The sequence below is a fragment of the Euwallacea fornicatus genome, chromosome 8, assembly GCF_040115645.1.
Source record: "Euwallacea fornicatus isolate EFF26 chromosome 8, ASM4011564v1, whole genome shotgun sequence".
Taxonomy (NCBI): Eukaryota; Metazoa; Arthropoda; class Insecta; order Coleoptera; family Curculionidae; genus Euwallacea; species Euwallacea fornicatus.
In genome coordinates, this window is record NC_089548.1 from 2,367,819 (window position 1) to 2,387,122 (window position 19,304).

The window sequence follows — 19,304 nt, forward strand, 5'->3', positions numbered from 1 at the left end:
TTTTCCCATAAAGCCCTCGTTACTGTGCTATAAGTACAGATAATAAATAAGCAGGACTGCACTACGTTGCCAAATCCCTGACGAAGCCAATAAGTCAAAACACGTGTGGCTAGGTACCGCTTTCGTCCACATTACAATGCGTGGTTCCTCTTGTGGAGTAAGAGAAATTGTTAGAATTAAGATTATTGACAATAGTGGAGAAACCGGAACCGAAGAAATGCAACAATACATACAAAATGATTCACGGAATATTAGGAAGATGATTTTAAGAATTATTTATGTCTAATAGTGAAATATCCATACAGATGATATTCGATGATTCCGGATTTATATCCCAAAAATGGAAATGATCAACTAACAACTAATGAAATTAATTGCAAAACATCCCGAACCTCTATATCTTTTCTGCCTTTAAACAATTCCTTCATTGGTTCAAATCGACATAAAACTTCCTGCATGCCTCAGATTATATTATTAAGAATAAGCGGTCTCATTTAAGAAATTCAAAACACTTAATTAGCAACCAGCGCCCTTATCATTCGCTGTTTATTAATATTGTTTCACAGATTTATACTAAAAAAATATTAATTACCCAAACATCGTTTAATAGAGTTCAACTAAACAACTACCTCGAAGCGATTATGTAATGTGCAAACTCATGGGAATAAAGTGTGTATGGCTGAAGCCAAGCCATCTTTTTCTAACGTTTTCAAAATGTGTCACATTGTTCCTATTATTGCATTTTCTTTTCTTCTTTTAATGGACATTTAATGTATTTACTGCGTAATAATAGGAAACATATATCAGGAGGATTACGTTTAAACCATCACTATACTGTACCATAGAAGTAACCTTCGGACATAAGTTTTCAAATACATTTCTCTCTAATGCAGACTGGACTAATAGGCGCATTCAGTGGAGAACACCGCTTCGGCGCTTTATTGCAGCAGTAGCGGTAGCGTTTTGCTGTAGCGCTAGATTAAAGCGGCAAAACGCATTGCGCTAGAATTTCTAATCTTCCATTTTCGCCAAATTAACAGCTGCTTGTCAAACAGATTATCAGATAACATCAGTAAGCTTCAAGTGCTGCAGCGATGCAAGTCCTTAAATGCGCACTATGATTCGTTAATAATTGCCTTACTATAACAAACCCGATATGGCGCAAGATTTGACCGATAAATTTGGCAATGTTTAAGAGATTTGCAAACAGTATGCTACTTAAATGAGAAATAGAATGAATAATTTCATTTTAATATAACGAACTTCGCACAAATTCTTTAAGTGAAACTAGAGAAATGCTACAAGGGCAAATTCTACATTATAAGAATGTTTTACCTAGGAGATCCGCATCTGATACTTTAACCATGATACCAATATTACGAAAACTTATTTTTATTTGAAAAATTATACCAATTTTGCCAAAATAATTATTCACTTACTTTTAAGGATGATGACACCTATTGCCCCAAAACACAACACTAGAAACTTGCGAGTGTAATCACTGAATGTGGATGCTTATTAAGAGCCCTCTGACACCAGATTAGACTTGACCCCGGCTTAACCTTCCCCTGATAAAATATTTAGCTTATGTTTTGATTCGACTTTACATACATTCGGATATGATTAACTAAACCGGACTTAAGGACATAATGATTAACTTTGAATTTTTGATTTTAAAGGTTTAGCAAATAAATAGGTTTTTGAAATGTTGTTCTAAGATAAGACAAACAGATAATTGTGAATTTTCGAAAAACTCGTATTTTTGCCTATCTAACACCAAAAGCTCATTATTTAAATGCTTCCCTCTATCAAAGAATGTCTAAGCATTCGAAAAGCATCCATTGTGGGTAAAACAGAAAACGTGTTCAAAGTCGAATTGAACACTTGCAGATTTTGCTACAGGACACTAGAGCTCACTATGAATGATTCCAAGTATTGAAGAGGCGATGGAGGCACTGAAGGTGCTCAATACTGGGGCGCAAGCGCTGAAAATTATTTTGTTCTATTTCGAGATAAAAAAGACAACTTTTCCACCCTACTCTGACGTTGAAACAATATTGAAAAGATGCTCCTTTCTATACCGTTTTATAATTTTTCCTCTTTGATGTGGAGGATTTATACTCCCGAAGTCAATATTACACATTTCCTTCTGAAAAATATTAAAAACATTCCTCTACCACAAGCAGCTTTAAAAGGCATTATTATTGGGTGTGATGGATTGCTGTGAAATACGTTTTCTCGTCTGGTTGCTAAAACGTCTGAGCAACAGGTTAATAATGACACATATAGGGTTCATTATTTATTATTTATCTTTCTCTCTCGCCCTCATTATTTACCACTCCAGACGTGTTATTTTCACGTACTTCGGATTTAATTTATGGGTGATCCAGATAAGTTTATTATCATTTTATAAAGTCTAGTTGAAACTAGTATAAAAAAAAATCGTATATACACCACGACTTTAAAATGCTTTATGATCTGTACATTTCTCAGATTTGCGCGCTTGAAAGTCCAAACTAAAGATGGGGGCATAATGATGTATTTCGCACCCTTGATGTATAATATACTATTTAATTTCTTTGCATTCGTCAGAATAACGACAAATTCCAGCAATTTCTTCTAGTTTTCAATTAATTCACTATTTATCTTAATGTTTCCAGTATTCAGCCCCACCACTGCCGGTTACTGATAGCAAGGGCCTAATTCGATGTTTGCAGCAGTACTTCATTGAAAGGCCGCGTAATTGTTTTGTGCGTCTTTAATTTTATTGATTGTGTTCGATCTGTATAATTAATTGGAACGTCAGTTAGATAGAAATTAGTAAGTGGAATTGTTTACTAAATAAATTCTGAATCTTGACTTCTTGATCATTAAACTTTTCAATGGATAATTTTCCGTCATCTTTGTGTCAAGAAAGTAAAACAACATGATGCCTTGCAATAAGTTCCATTAAAAAAAAACTTATCAGAAATTATGTTTAATATGAGCCATAATATGGTCAGGTCATGGACAGGTCAAATATATTATATTATGTAGCAGCCACTTTACATTATGGATTCACATTAACACAGACGCTCAAGTCAAGGTCAAACAATCCAAAATCAAAATTACAATATTTGACGTGACCCCAGCCTGATCAATAATATAAATTATAAATTGTTTTAATATTATATTATATTATAATTTATAATTATTTTAAACCCATATTAACATATTTGAATAAATCCTAAATGTTCACTTATTGATGAATACAATTTTCAATGGAAGGTTTTCTGTCGCCTTAATGTCCAGAAAGTGAAACAACTATGCATTACTTCACATTTTATTTTTTTTTAATTATCAGATATTCCGTTTAAGGTGTACCCTTTTTTAGATGCAGTACACAAAAGATATATAAAACGATATAAGAAACCAATGAATATATCTTGCCTTTTGGTACCATTCACAGTCAGTTTTTTCTTTTGCTTTTCTTCTCAGATAACTATATCAAATAGCATCATAACATGTGTAGTTGTAAATAATAATAGATTACCAATTTAAGTGAAAAGCTTTTCTTATCTGTTCCTAGCAAAAGTTCGTCACAAAATAGCCAGGCCGCGAATAGGTCAAATATTATAGCATTTACTTTGTATTTTATATTTACATTAGCGTAGTCAAATTACAATCAAATAATCCAAAACGAATAGTACAATACATATTTGACCACACCTTGGTATGACCAATAACATGAGTTCTAAATAATTTGTTTAAGATTTTATTAAGATTCCTAAATAGATTCTAAATGTGTCCATATTCTTTGTTATATTTTTCAATGGATAATTTTCCGTCACCTTTTTATCAAGAAAAAGGAACAATATGTTGCAATTCTATAAGTTTTATTTAGGAAAATATACCAGAGATTATATGAAATATGTAGCCTATTTTTAAATACATTCACCTGATATATGTAAAAAAGCACAAAAGGCCTATGAAAATTTGTTGTCTGTTGATGCTGTAAACTGTCGTTTTCTTCTTTCGTTTTTTTCCTGAAAACCAACAAAGATGAAGAGGAACTGGATATAAATCTTCCAATTACACTTCAGCTAACTAGAGGTACAGCTGATGTGTTGGAGGAAGAGGAAAGTCCGACTTTACTAGTGGAAAAGACAAGGAACTTTCGCAGATTGTGTGCCGGGAATGAAATTTTTGCTTAAGTTCGAAAACTTACACCCAAATATTTCTGCTGTTCGTAATAGGGGCGTATTTTGAAACCTTCGTAAGGAGTATAAGAAATCCCTCCTATGGTCCTGTCGAAGTACAAAAAACTGATAATCATAACAAACCAGAAAGATTTCTCCCACATCACCACATCTGTATCTATAACCGATTTTATATGGACGTTCTGACTTTGGACATACTACATAGTGAATGTTCTTTATGGAGAAATACGAATTTCTGTTACAATTCTTAGTTTATCGTTAGGCTTAAGTTAACATCACTCTCGTTTTTCAGTTACCACTGGGCCTAATCATAAATTATAATATACCGTATCACGATAAAACAATCCGGATGATACTCGTAACTAATAACCTTAACGCTAATCAGTATGATCCTCGTTGAAACTAATTTTTAAATATGATCACATAGTCCATGTATCAGCGTTTTCGTTAAGTTTGAACTCAAAAAGATAAATAACGTGTGATGCCAAATGATAGTTGTTTTTCAAAATAGAATTAGCGCCAGTTACTGCACGTGTATAAATTTAATGCTATATTTTCAGAAAAGAAAGCAGAATTTCCCAATAATTCCAATATGTAACAACCCCATGAAGCCGATCATTGATTGATAAGGCCGGAAATTATCTTTAGTTATTATTAGAGAATTTATTGCACTACTAGACAACCTACAAAATGTTAAGCTTTATTTGATGACAATAACTATAGACGAGATCGTGGCACTAGATGGCCAGAAAAGTCAAAACGATCAGCAAGCATCTAACCTAATGCACAACTTCTTAAAATAAAGCCAATATGAGCTTTTTCATAATAAAAATTTTATGATATAAGATTGCTTTACGGTGAAAAATCTTAAAGAGAAATTCGAATGTACATCCAGGATCATTTTGACAATCGGTCTGTTCTCTTCAAAAATAGTGTTCTAACCAAAAATTGAAAACAAGACAACTTTGCTCTATCCTGATTAACAGTTAGTAAAGTAATGTTTACTCTATAACACGATTCTGTTGTATTTTTTCTTTCCGGAGTGTAGCTACGATAAAGCAGATACACGCTAGGAGTGTTTGGCAAACATTTACGGAACTCGCACTCAATGAAGTATAATATTTTTTTTACTAATGATTTGATGCGTTTTGATGATAACGCATCTGCCGAAATTTCCTTTTTGCTACCTATAATTGGATCTAAAAATATGAAAAGCGGCGCTGATCTCAGATCCATGGTGCAATTCAAAAAAATTCTTCAATAACAACAACAAGTTCGAAATCTTAAATTATCCCTATCGAGTAACCTACCTTTAATCTCATACGTCAGTACGCTTCCACGCATTTGCCAGATATATCAAGAAAAATATAAATACGCTTTATTTTGTTATATAAGTTTTATAATGGACATATCTGAACTAGTATAATTGCAGCATAGTTGCCAAGTTTAATTCTCTCTTCAAACCATCTTGTGGGCGAACAACGAAACGCTGAGCATTACTTGCTGGGACTCATCAAAATTCATCAAATTCTTTTATTTTGAAGTTCATTTTTGTGGGGTGAGACCCTCTCTCTCCACCCCAATTTTTATGTGAGACAACACTGACCGATTGTTTTCTCAAATTTTATATATTTGTTCTGTGTCGAAACTCCTTGGACTTTTGCATTTCTCCGTAACAGTATTAGAATTTTAGAAAAATAATAGAAAATAAATGATAGTTATTTTATTCATTTTACTTAACACCAACTTATCAATGTACCGTTAACATTAACTGCCATCTAGTTTCCATAGAAACGTTGAAATAAAGCCCTAGCATTGATAAAATTATTTAGTTCTATAAAAACTAGCTTTTTGTTGATGTCAACTGCTCCTTAATATTTTAATAACGCACTTAAGTCAATACCTGTTTTACGTCCTCATTCCAAATACTGCCGAATTAGGAAGAAAACTGGGTTTTTAGTCTTATTTTTCAATTTAGTCCACAAAATGACAAAAAAGTTTGTTAATGAAGTAAAGAATTAAAATTCTGAGGATGGACCGTAATCCGCTCAGTGGCGTATCCCAAGAAAGTTTAGAATGCTAAAATGATGAATGATCATTATATCGTCAGGCCTAAAGTCAATTCACGTTAGTCGTCATGAAGACAAGTTAGTTCAAATTAGTGGTACCTGCCACTTACAGGGCACTTATAATAATTTTGATAATTTTTTCACTGGAGACAGAGCTGGAGTGAGCGAAAAAGTATGCTAATTCTTCTATTCCTTTACACGTCGTCAAGATTAGTCAAAACCACTGAGACGTGACCTTCGACCTCATTTGTTGCCAACATCAGCATGACTAAAACTTAGTCCACTTAGCCGACCCTCCTAAGTTTTGTTTTCGATAAGAAATTTATGCGAGGCGTATGTGATATCCTCCAATGTCACGGTTTTGGGGTCCTCTCCAGGTCATATTAGAATCTCGCTCCGAAATATTAGAAATCTGACATTTAGTGGTCTTTTATTTTTAGGTTTTTGCGTAAAATTGGTTTGTTTTTATTCAACAGTGTTAGCACTCAAAGACTCTACAATACCTCTACGAACGATGCTTGCAAATCGTACAAGACTTCCACTTTTTAAATGGTTCTTCATTAAAATCTGAAAAAATTGAACACTCGATCTATTATGGACTGACTTTGTAAATGTTCACCTTCACTCGGAAGAAGACGGTGCTTTATCTGACAAGCAAATCGCAAACGAAGTGCTCATCATTCAATAAATCCAAGATCAAAATGATGATCACGCTGAGGGTGGTGAAGATTTTAAGCTACCGCCAATTGATGAAACTCTACGAGTTATCAAAACCCTGGACTGTTTTGCGTTATACAGTTAATCCAGCGAGAAAGGGCTTCTAAATAAAAACAATTCCAAGGGGAAAAAATTGAATTGATTTCTTTTCACTTTCAAAAAGCAAACAATAATCTGCTTTTTTAATTCGACGTGGTTAATTCTCAATTCCCCAATTTCCAATTTGTCCGCTTTATTGTTCTCGAAATTTGCAATTTTGACCCATTTATTACTTCTCCTCATTTCACGAGTTGCCAACGCCATAGCATTCAAAATATAAGGTAGAATTCACTGAACTTTTCAAAACGCAAGGTTGATGATGGCGGAAAAATGCAGAAACGTCAGAAAACTTAAACACAACATCATGCGGAGGTAGAAATGTTGCAATAAACAAAATTGTTATTATTTTATTCCTTTAAATAAAATTAAAAAAACTACAGCAAAATTATGAAAATCCAGTTTTCTGCAATATCTTTTCGAAATAATGAGATTTTCATTAATCACACAACATTATTTCCAATAGGACATCTCTTTTTCTGATCAATAATCACTTCTTCATTTCTTCTAGTTTACGAGATATGTGTAGAGTTCACTCTCATTCGAGCCGCCTATTATAACTGGTCTGTAATTGGTCATCTACTATAGACTCTGCTTTGGAGTATTATTTCCTAAGTGCCTTCTTTCCTATATCACTGATAGTCCTTATCTCACATTAATGAATTCTAATTTTTACGTTAAAGTCTACGAGATATATGAGATATGTTGAGTTTCAAAATATCTAAAAATTCCTTTGCTCTCGTTATCGCCACGCTATTGGCAGAACCGGGGCACTTTGCCGCCCTGATCAAATTAACGCTGTGCTGCCTCTTTTTCTATTTTTTTCCGTCTGCCGGTGACCATTTACCGCCCCTTTAAATCTGTGCGCGCGCACAATTTGCACATTGGGTGGCGCCGGTCCTGGCTATTCGAAACGTCACCCAGATCCTACCTACACCAATTCCCATTAAGTGCCATTTCATTGTACCCAAATACAGGGGAAATACAAAGACTCGGCACCACTGCCAGAGTAATCACGATATCCTCGTTTTGATCAATATTTACCGTATCCACGTGTATCTATCTGTCTTGGCACGTTTATAAATTCAGTACGAACAGACCTACAATTTACTCCGCTGGTAGTACTCGGCTCGACGTAGTTTTGAAAGTAAGTTCCACTCTCCGACATCAGTCAAGAAAGAAATGGCAGCTTTTGATATCAAAGGGAAAATCGCCCTTGTCACCGGGGGAGCCAATGGCATTGGCTTGGCTTATGTGAACGAGCTGTTGAAGCATGGATTGAAGGTGAGATTTTCCCTTTTTTTTGTTTTCCTTTTGTTTTTTTTAATATTTTCATTTAATTTAACACTTGAATTTTTTTTAACTGTATTTTATAATGTTTGCAATTATTGCCACTTGAAAATTATTTCCTCGAAAACAGGAATTAAAACATTGCATGCATTTGAAGTGCATATTTGGCACTTTTTATGTAAAAAGCATGCTGACCATCAGCTTGGAAAAATTTACCATTAATATTTAAGCAAATATTAACTAAATTATTGGGACTTTCATTGACATGAACAATTTTCTCATATTATCTCATTAGTTGCAATAAATCTCAATAAACTGCAATATTTTTAAATTAGAGACATTCAAGTAATCCGAGTAATAAATAGATAAAATTATCATTTTATGCCCTTCAACAACTTTATTGGGGTAGAAAACGTAAGCGCAAAATTTGATATCTGTTAATTAGGGCTTTTAACAAACAGAATGGTCAAGTATTACCTTGAGTGAAGTATGAGGTACATATTAGGACAGTTTCAATTATTTATAGATTTAAAGACCAACGAAATTACGTTTGATAACTTTTAAAACCTTATTAAAAATGCCAGCTTTTTGAGAATCCAAAATTGTTTTTCTCTTTTCCTCTTTTTTATCATCATCTTGATTGTATGGCATTTGCACCACTTTTTACAGGCGATGTACATCTACAAAAAAATTAATAGCTAATAACAATTAATAACTTTAAAAAAATTAATATATAAATAATAACTCAGAAGGTGATGCATATCTTGCCATAATAAATCTTCAGAGAGGAAATGCGTAAGTTTCCACATAGTTCTCTGGCGATGTGCTCATATTTTGATGTAAAAAGTATTATGATCTTTTTCTATACGTCTTGAAGTACGTTAATAATATTTTTCAACGCGTAAAAGAATCGACAATTCAACATTGTGAAATCCCTGAATAACGTTGATTTGGCCTTTAATTCTATGCGACTTAAAAACTTGCGATTTTTTTCATATAAATTGGTTTTGGGACAAAAATATCGTCTAAATTTTGAAAAAGACCAAAAGAAGCAGGAATCTGTATGCATTTTTTCTTATTTCGATTCGACGTTATCTTCATAAAATTAAAAAATATATATATTTAATTTAATCGTTCAGTCATAGGTCAATTTCGACCTAAAAGACCCCCTTCTTATTTAATGTTTTGAACAAACGTTAATTATTTTTGCCAATTATCTTTAAATATTCGATTATTTGTCATAAAAAAGGTCATACATATTAAGTGATAAATGACGTTGGATTTAAGTACAATATGGTGTTGTATTGGTTACTTATAGTAATTCACATAAAGTGAGGGTTTATGAGACGAGTTAGTTTACTGCAGAGGAATCTTGTGAATGAATCCATCAATAGACACATCCTCATTGCATACGCATTAACTCACAATATTTTATCTCCACTTTCCTGTTGACTTATTGAGTATTTAACTTTCAAGTCAAAAATAAAATACCTCCCAAATTTCTCAATAACCTGTTAGCACACGAATGTTGAGTTCAAGGTATTGTGCGCCAATTCAAATGTGTATGTCCGTATTTTCTCTTATCTGGTCGTGAATTTTTCGAGTTTAATAAAATCTATTCTCCATGTACTGATCAATTTGTATATTTCAATATTTCCTCTTGTATGAATCATTCATGGCCATAAGAAAAATCTGAAAGTAGAGTAGTGATAATGTGTCGTAGACGTCGTCTACGCATCCACACGAGGGCGAAGATAGACATGTGACGCATTTTTCTCCTTGGAAATAGAAATATCCCGGTAAATATCGTAACATAGCCCACAGAGTCCAAATCCAATATATAATTAGTTGGCCGAGGAAATTTTGGGATAAACATTATTCGATCTCCCAGTCTATTAGGGAGATTCCAGCACTTTGCTCTATCTCTCAGTCTATTAAGAAAAAAAAAATCTCCACGCTCAGTTCTTTTCAGATTATGTATTACACGATGTGCAGAGTAGGAAGGACTGAAAAATAGTTCGCTTGTTAAATTCTTAATTTAATTTAATTGATTTGTTAATTAAATCTTATGATTCATTTATCAGTTCACACATCAAGTTCCTGTAGGAAATGAAATGACTTTTGGATTTTGAAAAAAGTATGTTGGAGGATAGTATGATGACTTAATTGGATATGTTAATGTCTTAAACTTCGCTTTATTGCTAAAAAAACCTATGAGTCCCTGAAAATATCTCCATTGGTAGAATCTGAAAAATTCTCCTTTTCCCTGGTATTTATAGCTGTATTTCTTTATCTTTGTCATTAGTGGAAGTGCTAATTTTGAGTCCCGCCGAAATACTTATTTCGCTTAGTGTTAATTTAATTTTATTAGCAATTTTCCTTTTTTTTTCAATAAATCGTCGTTATTAAAATACCGGTGGGTCTCTTTGATGCTTTGTGGATTTAATCCATCGCATAGGATAGTGCAATCACCAAATTGGTACTCTTACAGTAATTTCCAAAAATATACCGGTGCATTCAACTCTATATGGCTCCTCTTAAAATATCCCGCATCTTAAATTAGAATGCGCTTCATAAGAGAAACTTGTTTAATATATGCATTTAACAAAAAATTAATTAAAAAAAATGTAATTGGATAAAATTGAAATGTCGTATGTGGCTTTTATTGTGCCAATATATGTATATAATAAAATATTTGCTATTTAGTCACTTGAACCTGCTTGAAAAGCACTACGCGTAGAGCATCCATAGTTCTTGTAAGTAGGTCTCATGAAATATGTAAGTACTTAAGTTCGCCCCTGTCTTTCTTTTCCTACAATTTTATTTTTCTTCTACAGCATGTTTACTCGAGGAAATCTTCGTTTTAATTTAGAATTCAATATTGTTATATGAATTTATACAAAATTTATTTTTTATTCATGAAAATTTCGGTTTTAAGTTGTAAGTGGAAATTTCCAAAAAGTACTAAGAGACTAGATTGCTAGACATAAAATGACGACCTTAGGCCGATAATTCCCGAGAAACTTTAATAATTTAAAACAGTGAAAAATAACCTGCCTGCTTTAAAAAAAAAACCTCATCCTGTACATTTTCGAATTGATCTTATGTGTCAGTTGATGGGGTGAAACGTGCATTCCAAATTTGAACTAAATATGAAAAAAATTGGAAGTGAAAAGGAAATTTGAGAACTTTAATGCTTTTTTAAAATAATATTTTCTTATCCAGTCGTCTTCTGAGATCTCCTATTGTCCCTTGGACCCAAACTCAAATATTCAAACACCCTGAATATTGAAAAACAACAATTTAGTTTACACGCTTTTAGCGAATAGTAGATCTTTTTTTGTAAACACAATTATATATCCCATTAACGCAAAGAAATCTACGTCGACATGTGTAGGTACCTACTGTTGACCATAATACGCAGTTTAGTAAATGACCGGCCTGTACATTCATGTTAATCATAAATATTTGCATTTCATCTAACATCAGATTTATCGCTTGTTGTAAGTAGGTGCACTCTATCGATAACAACATTTGCAAACTGCAATGATGTGGGTAGATCAACTGACTACTATACAGTCCCATAAAATACCGGGTAATTCAAGAAAATGACTCCCTTTTATAACTTTTTGCTTTTAAACTTAGAAAGTTGAAATTTAGAGGGATGCTATATGAGAATAGAGCCGATAGATTGATATTAATAACGCTTATTTAGCGCTCCCGGTTTGACCGGAAATGATTTCAATTTTTAAATGTAGTACCCTATAAATTTTTACTTTCTTGGAATCTGAAGGTCATGTTTAGTCTAGAAATATGTAATTTTACAAAACATATTGTTTTCATGTTTTTTTCATATCGAGCTTCGCCACTGAGGCATACGTATTAGACACAATTTTAGGCCAGAATTATGGAGGAAACTTGTAATATGTTATTTTATGGAGTACTTTTTCTTTTATAAGCAGTTTCAATACTGAAAAACAAGTTTTCCCATTTATCTTCCGCTTTTCAAACGACCTCATGGTGGCTAATTGCGATTTTTTAAAAGTCTTATTTTTTCCTGAATTTTTTGATACTAAACACAACGAATGTCCATTTAGAAATGCACTGTTGATTCCTTAAAAACATTCAAATTAGAAAAAAATACGTGCCGCCTTCCAAATGATAGAATAAAAGAATAAAATATCTCTACTTGTAGAAATTGTGTTTTCTTTTTCACTGGCATTTCCCGTTTTCATTATATTCACAAATTTTTTATAATGCTGGCGGCCCGGATGGTTTATGCGTGGAAATCTTTCCGTATAAACTCGCGCAGTATCGGAAGGCCGTTGGTGACATTCTCCAAATACTAACAGTATATAAATTTTTTCACAAAAAAAAATATATATATTTTTGGACTAAAAATTACCTCTATATTCCAAAAAAGTAAAAATGTATAGGACATTACATTAAAAATTGAAAGTTGAGATAATTTCCGGTTTAACTGAAAGTTCTAGATAAGTATCATTAATGTCAATCAATCGAATCTATTCTTATATAGCTTCACTCCAAATTTCAACTTTTTAAGTTTAAAAATAAAAAAGTAATTAAGACGAGCCATCTTTTTGAATCACTCCGTGTATAGCAAATATTTACGTAATATAAATATTTTGATGTTACCGTCAAAATACATTATTTAGAAGACGGGAATCTCGTTTTTGCACTTCCTGTCATTCTCGTTTATTTTTTCTGTCATTTAATAATGCCTTCTTTCAACGATTTTGCTTTCGCACTTTCAGCACTGTGATGCGCCTTGGCTTTATTCCACTGTGCGTCTCCTTACTTTCCGTCATGTGTTTCTCATTTGCTTTTCGCACTTTACAAGTCATTCGCAACATTTTTAAAGTAATATTCTGAACATGCAATTGAAAATGCACTGTTAATAGTTTTAATGAACTAATGAGTATTTACAATTCAGTTTTACGCAAACTAGACACGAGGAAGATTCTTTTCAAAACACTGTAATTAATACAATACGTTCAATTTAACGAACACGTCATCTCCTGTCTCTAATATTCTTCAGTCTGCGCGTGTCACGCTTTTGCCCCAAAGATTTTAAGTTGCGGTTTGAGGTTGATTAGAAGGATACAACGTAGAGAACCACCTAATAACAGCAGTATTAGTGTGAGCCTGAGCTTACCGATAAATACGAAACTTTCCGTAGCTTATCGGGAAATTAATGAAAATACGTACGTGAAACCTTATAACCTCCACGATTGTTTTTGTCTAATTTCAATCAGCCAGATTCATATGATCCAAAATTTTTGCAAATCGCACATATGAGGATAATCCCAGAAATACCAGACCTAACAATTAAAGACAATAAGAAATTGGAAAATATAATAGATTATTAATTCTCAACATAGTCTCCTTTGAGATAGATACACTTTACCTAGCGATGTTCTCTGGCTTCTATGCCCTGTTTACAGTAGGAAGTTTTGAATGTTTCAAAATAGGCATCGACCTCGCACTACACCTCCTCATTATTGGCAAATCTCTGTCCACTGATCTATTTTTAAATAATTTGAGGGAGCTAAATTTGGCCAATAGGGCGGATGAGGAAAAGTTCGAAACTAAATCGATTGATTTTGGCCATTGGAACGACTGACGTGTGGACTGGTGCATCGTCTTGATGGAACGAGACCTTGTTTCTTCACTCTTGTGGTTCTTATTCATCATAGTCGCTTTTCGCATCTTATATCCAGCTTTCTCATATCCAATTGTGATATCAAAATGCGACGTAAAATACTTTTTAAAATGCCCATCTTCCAGTACAGTTTTGTGAATTTTGACCACAATATCGGAAGAGATCAAATCTGGAGTGTTGTTAGGTCGACCACTGCAGACTTCGTTTAAATTCCGGTACTCAATATTTTATAGTTGTTAACGAAGAATCAGATTTTTTCAGAGTAGAATCTTAGGACTTAGATAGTCCGCTCTGATGTTGGATGAACTAAGACTTTTCAAATGAAAATATTGAATCACATATCGATGAACAATTTTTTTATGCTCACAAAATCGGTAAGAGCGTTCACTAAAAATAGCTTCAAAACAATCACTCTCGAACTGGAGACATAATCTATGTCAAGATGGGTACTTCTGCGAGTGTCCTCGTATTAAACGATCGTATTTAAATTGACGCAAATTCTACGACTGTTTATGGGAAAGTAAATACATTATTGATTGTATACACACTTCAATCTTGTAAATGAATGTAAATAAACTTCAATGTATTCCAATTATTTCGCACAATTATTTTTTAAAAAGTGCCAGCTTCCAAGAATTTGTTCGCTCTCAATAACGTTCTTTAAAATAAAAACAAAAACGCCAATCTTCACCCCCGGGTGTTATTTATCGTCCTTGGTTCATAATAGTATTTTATAATAGAGCGACGTAAGGAGGCCTTTAAAGAACGCTTAAGACCGTGTTTTTCGAGGTGCATCAGCTTTAAAAGCTTTTACACACGAATGGTCTCTAATAGTTTTCCATTGCAAATGCTCCAGCGTTATCGCTAATTGATGTTTTTGGGCGCCAAGTATTTTCAAACTCACAACATTTCAATTTGGCAATGTGTTTAGATATGCCGGAATTGAAATTTACAATACTTTCATGATGGAATTTATCATGTTTACATAGAAGTAGGCACAATGAGTCATTAAATTAGTAACAAAATTATAAAGTGGAAATTTTCAAGCGAACTTCTTACTATTTATATTATATTTAGTTTAAATTCATTACTAGCTTCCCATTCATTGCACCTACTTTTGCGTAAACGCTAAGCATGCCAAACTTTACTGTTTCTCCCAGAAAACAAATCTTTTATGCAATTTGTTAGTAATCTCACAGAAATCATATAGGCCGTTTTACGCACGCACGACGCACCGTGCTGTATTGATCACTTACGATGCATGCGTGATAAAAAGACCTCATACATGACAATTTTTGTTTTTTTTTTGTCTTTAGGGCATCTCTATCGTTGACATAAGCTCGCACGGTGACGAAGTAGCTGCAGAGATAAACAAGAAACACGGAGACGGAACCGCCATCTTCATCAAAGCAAGTGTAATCAGCAAACAGGAGCTTTCAGGTAAATACAGGGGAATGATAGGGAATATTGAGTGTAATGTACAAACTGCTGTTCTGATTGTTGACATTTTACCACACTAAATATTTATCGTATTTTTTCTTAGATGCCTTCGATAAGACTGTCGCTCACTTCAAAGGTCTGGATATCGTCATTAACAACGCAGGAATCATGTTTGACGCTGATTGGGAGAAGCAAATTGCGCTCAATTGTGTAAGTTCTTTTCCATGAATAACATGCCATTCTCGCCCTATGTTTCCATGACATCTTCCCTCATTATAGGTATACAAACTAATGCTTTCTTTCCATCAGTTTTCTCATTAAATAATCAATTTCAAAAAGACAAAAAAGTAAAAAGTTTATGTCAAAGTACCCATTCACGATATTTAAATTAAAAAAAAATTCTTAATGAATGCCCTGCGTGTATATTAACTCTACATGAGTGCTAAGCTCTATTCACAACGGAGCTACTACCTGTGACCATCTTCAATTGTAGATTTTCTTTTGTTATTCAGATCAAAATGGCGGAAAATTATCTGAAAAACAATTGAAGCTAAATATTTTTGAAAAAAATTATTTTTCAGCCATATTTAATCTGACTTGCGGCTGGCTAAGTATAATTGCCGGGGAAATTTCATCTTACAGTAGTTTTACAGTTTTTTCTACGTATCGAAAGGATTTTATAGGTAAAATATATTTCTCTTTATAAAAAATTAAAAAAAAATAGATTTATACGAGGATTTCGACTTGAAATTTTTTGGCGACGTTCAACAAAGTGATATATAAATATTATGAATTAAAAATTTTACTTAAAACACTGCAAATATTATTAATGCAATATCAAAAATATGCTACTTGACGCGATAAAAAGCAAGTAAACAAAAGGGTAATCATGTAAATATGCATAAATCACACAGAGAAAACAAGTAGATAAAGTTACTATTTTTGGTATTTTGAGTGTGTTTTTTATTTTTTTATTTGGAGCAATTAAATAAATCACAACAAAAATTCTAACATGTTAATATCGATGTAATTAATGTCAAGTATAGGACATAAATGAGAGTTAACAAAAACTATAAATTTAGTCTCTCGAAAGGCAATTTAGAAGTAAATTTAAAATTTTGTTTTTTTTTTTCTTTAAAACTATGCAAATAGTTATTGTCTTATTTGTTTTTTTTTCATTTCCTTTTTCTTAGTGTCTTTCTTACTGACTCTCCCTTTCTTATTATTTTCTTAAAGTTAAATTCTTAGTTGATTCTCCATTTGTTTATATCTGGAAATGTTGGAACCATCACTTTTCCATAATATCCTTTTAAAGAATTTTTCACTTTCCAAAGGAAGAATGTCCGTAGCATAGATCTGGCTGTTCCGTAAGACTCGTTTGTACCTTGAAATTTCCATCTCCTTATCATTCTGCTGAAATAAACGAAGCAATTCCCCATTAGTACGATGTTTCCTCCAATTTATGGGAAAAAAATATTGTACTTCTATTAACATCTCTATCCAGAATATCCCAAAACCCTTTAGAAAACGTACATGTACTGAAAAGTACTTTGTCACTTCCAGAATGCCGTGGTCGAAGGTAGCCTCCTGGCAATCAAGCACTTCGGCAAGAACAACGGTGGCAAGGGAGGAGTGGTCGCAAATATTGCCTCAATTTTAGGACTCCAAAAGCTCTCCGGTTGCCCCATTTATGTGGGCACCAAGCACTTCGTGGTGGGATTGACCAGATCTTTAGGCTCGGAGTTCTTCTGGAACGAAACCGGAGTCAAGTTCGTCACAATGTGTCCTGGAGTCACTGACACCCCTCTGATTTCCGAAGCTGGCCGTTTCGCCTTACAGGGATACCCCAAATTAGGCGAAGTTTTGGCCAACGAGCTTGGAGCTTTACCCCCACAGTCGTAAGTGTTATTTTTACCAAAATATTTTTTATAAGTGTTAAAGTAGTTATGTACGTTATATATGATAAGAGGATTTATTTTAAGATGAAAAATTGGTTTTATGCAACTACAAAGTTGCAAAACAAAATATATGTCCGAATGCCGAGCACATCAGTCAAGGTTCCAGATTTTGCATAGTGTTTATGCAATACGATTTACAGTGTCTACATGTAAAATCCTTGTGTCCTGTATGCTCAATGTCAACACCTGCATCTCGAAAATATCTAGCAGCGATTATTAACAAACTGATAACAGTTTAATACATATTTAATTCACCTTCATATTATCAACGCTGTCGCTTTTCTTCCGAATCAAATCGATTTGGGCAAAATTTGTTAATAATATTTAATATCTTTGTTAACTAATAATAGCTATTTTATCTCGTGGAATAACTTGATAAATGTTTTTTGGCCTCTAAACGCCTCGACCTACCTCCTTATTGATTATAAAGCTACACGAGCGTACAAAGGGCCTAAATCAGCACCTAAACCCCCTACTTGCCGCCTTATTAATGGACTTCGCTCCACTAATCCGAAAATCTAAAATGTTGAAAAATAAACGTGTTTTTGCAGACTGCTTTGAATTGGTGACTACCAACATCCTCCAAAAATTATTTTTTTTATAATTTGAGTGATTTCTAGTGGGATGAAACTGAGTCCAATAAAACGGTCTATTAATAAGGTTGTTACTCGCTTAGTTAAATAGTAACGGGAAATACACCTGTTCACCTTAAACACATTGTATGGTTTATGACCAAGCAATAACTGAACGACACTTTTATAAATTTACAATTAAATCAAACCTCTTCATTTTCCTGCGAGATCGGTTAAGTTCAAACGTCAGGCCCACATTTGGTGCTTCAACACTTTCTTGTACTTTCAAGGCCCACCAACGTAGCTGAAGGCATGATCACTCTAATCACCAAAGGAGAAAATGGAAGCGTCTGGGTATCCGAAGGTGGACAACCCGTCTACGAGGTGGCCATTCCAGATAGAACCACCTTGCGCAAGCAATAGGCGGAATGTGATAATAGTATCTGTATTTTATATTAAAATGTACGTTTGTAGAGTTTATCCTTTTACCTAACGATTTTTAAATAAAGCATTTCTTGTTGTTTAGTCTTTTAGAAGAATCTCTCCTTTACAATCTAGCCCCTATGTGGCTAATTCGGCGTTGGAGTAAAGATCCAACCGTTCCCATTTCAATCCCGGGGATCGAAACATGGATTAAGGAGTTTTTCCTTGTGGGTTCCACCGTACAACTTCCCTGATATTCCTCAAATGACCAAAGTAGATGCAGATTTTCTTAATATTTGAACTCTGTTCTCATCCTCGTAATTAACGTCTAGTTGAATATTAATTTATTATTTTTATATATTAAAATATTAATTTTCGGGTCAGTGTCAGATTTCTCAAGTTGTAAATACCACGTTTGTTGAATTAAGCTTTATCGGTGTAACCATAGTCGATCCCATAATAAACAGCACGTGATTATAAAAAAAGTCATCATTACACACCTAGGGGTCTCAAGACAGCCACGAACTAAATAAGTACGGTACCACGGTACCACATGTCCCAAAATTGAAACTTGAAATAACCTAAAGTCGATAATAATTATATTGACATAAATAGGCATTGCAGATACCTACGAACAGATATGAGCTTTGTTATATTTACAAAAGTTGCAAGCTCCTCTGTATTTGCCTTTAAAACGTAAACAAACTTGGTTCTTGACTTATGTTTGCTAACAACTGAAAACAAAAAAGAATTCCTGATAAATTGAATTACAAGGTGCTGTACCTTAGTCCTCCTATTTCTATGCTGTAATTTAAAAAATTACATTTCTAACAACATGAAATCACGCTTTGTAAGAG

At 33.4% G+C, this 19,304-nt stretch overlaps 1 protein-coding gene and 1 long non-coding RNA gene across 3 annotated transcripts; one reads left to right on the forward strand and one right to left on the reverse strand.

The window, feature by feature from the left end:
* Positions 1 to 3,858: 3,858 nt before the first annotated feature.
* LOC136340620 (uncharacterized) lies at positions 3,859 to 4,589 on the reverse strand. Of its 2 annotated transcripts, none has more exons than XR_010732334.1 (2): positions 4,208 to 4,589; positions 3,859 to 4,025 (listed from the first exon to the last, which is right to left on the reverse strand). It is a non-coding gene; the product is annotated as an uncharacterized lncRNA (long non-coding RNA). The 2 variants fall into 2 exon arrangements; XR_010732333.1 differs by having other exon boundaries at positions 4,076 to 4,589.
* A 3,568-nt stretch (positions 4,590 to 8,157) lies between these two features.
* Positions 8,158 to 18,544, forward strand: LOC136340610 (15-hydroxyprostaglandin dehydrogenase [NAD(+)]-like). Its single transcript, XM_066284828.1, has 5 exons — positions 8,158 to 8,365; positions 15,371 to 15,494; positions 15,598 to 15,704; positions 17,058 to 17,392; positions 18,315 to 18,544. Exons 1-5 carry the CDS (start codon positions 8,264 to 8,266, stop codon positions 18,445 to 18,447), a joined length of 801 nt encoding a protein of 266 aa, XP_066140925.1. The 5' UTR covers positions 8,158 to 8,263; the 3' UTR covers positions 18,448 to 18,544.
* The last annotated feature ends 760 nt before the right edge of the window (positions 18,545 to 19,304 follow it).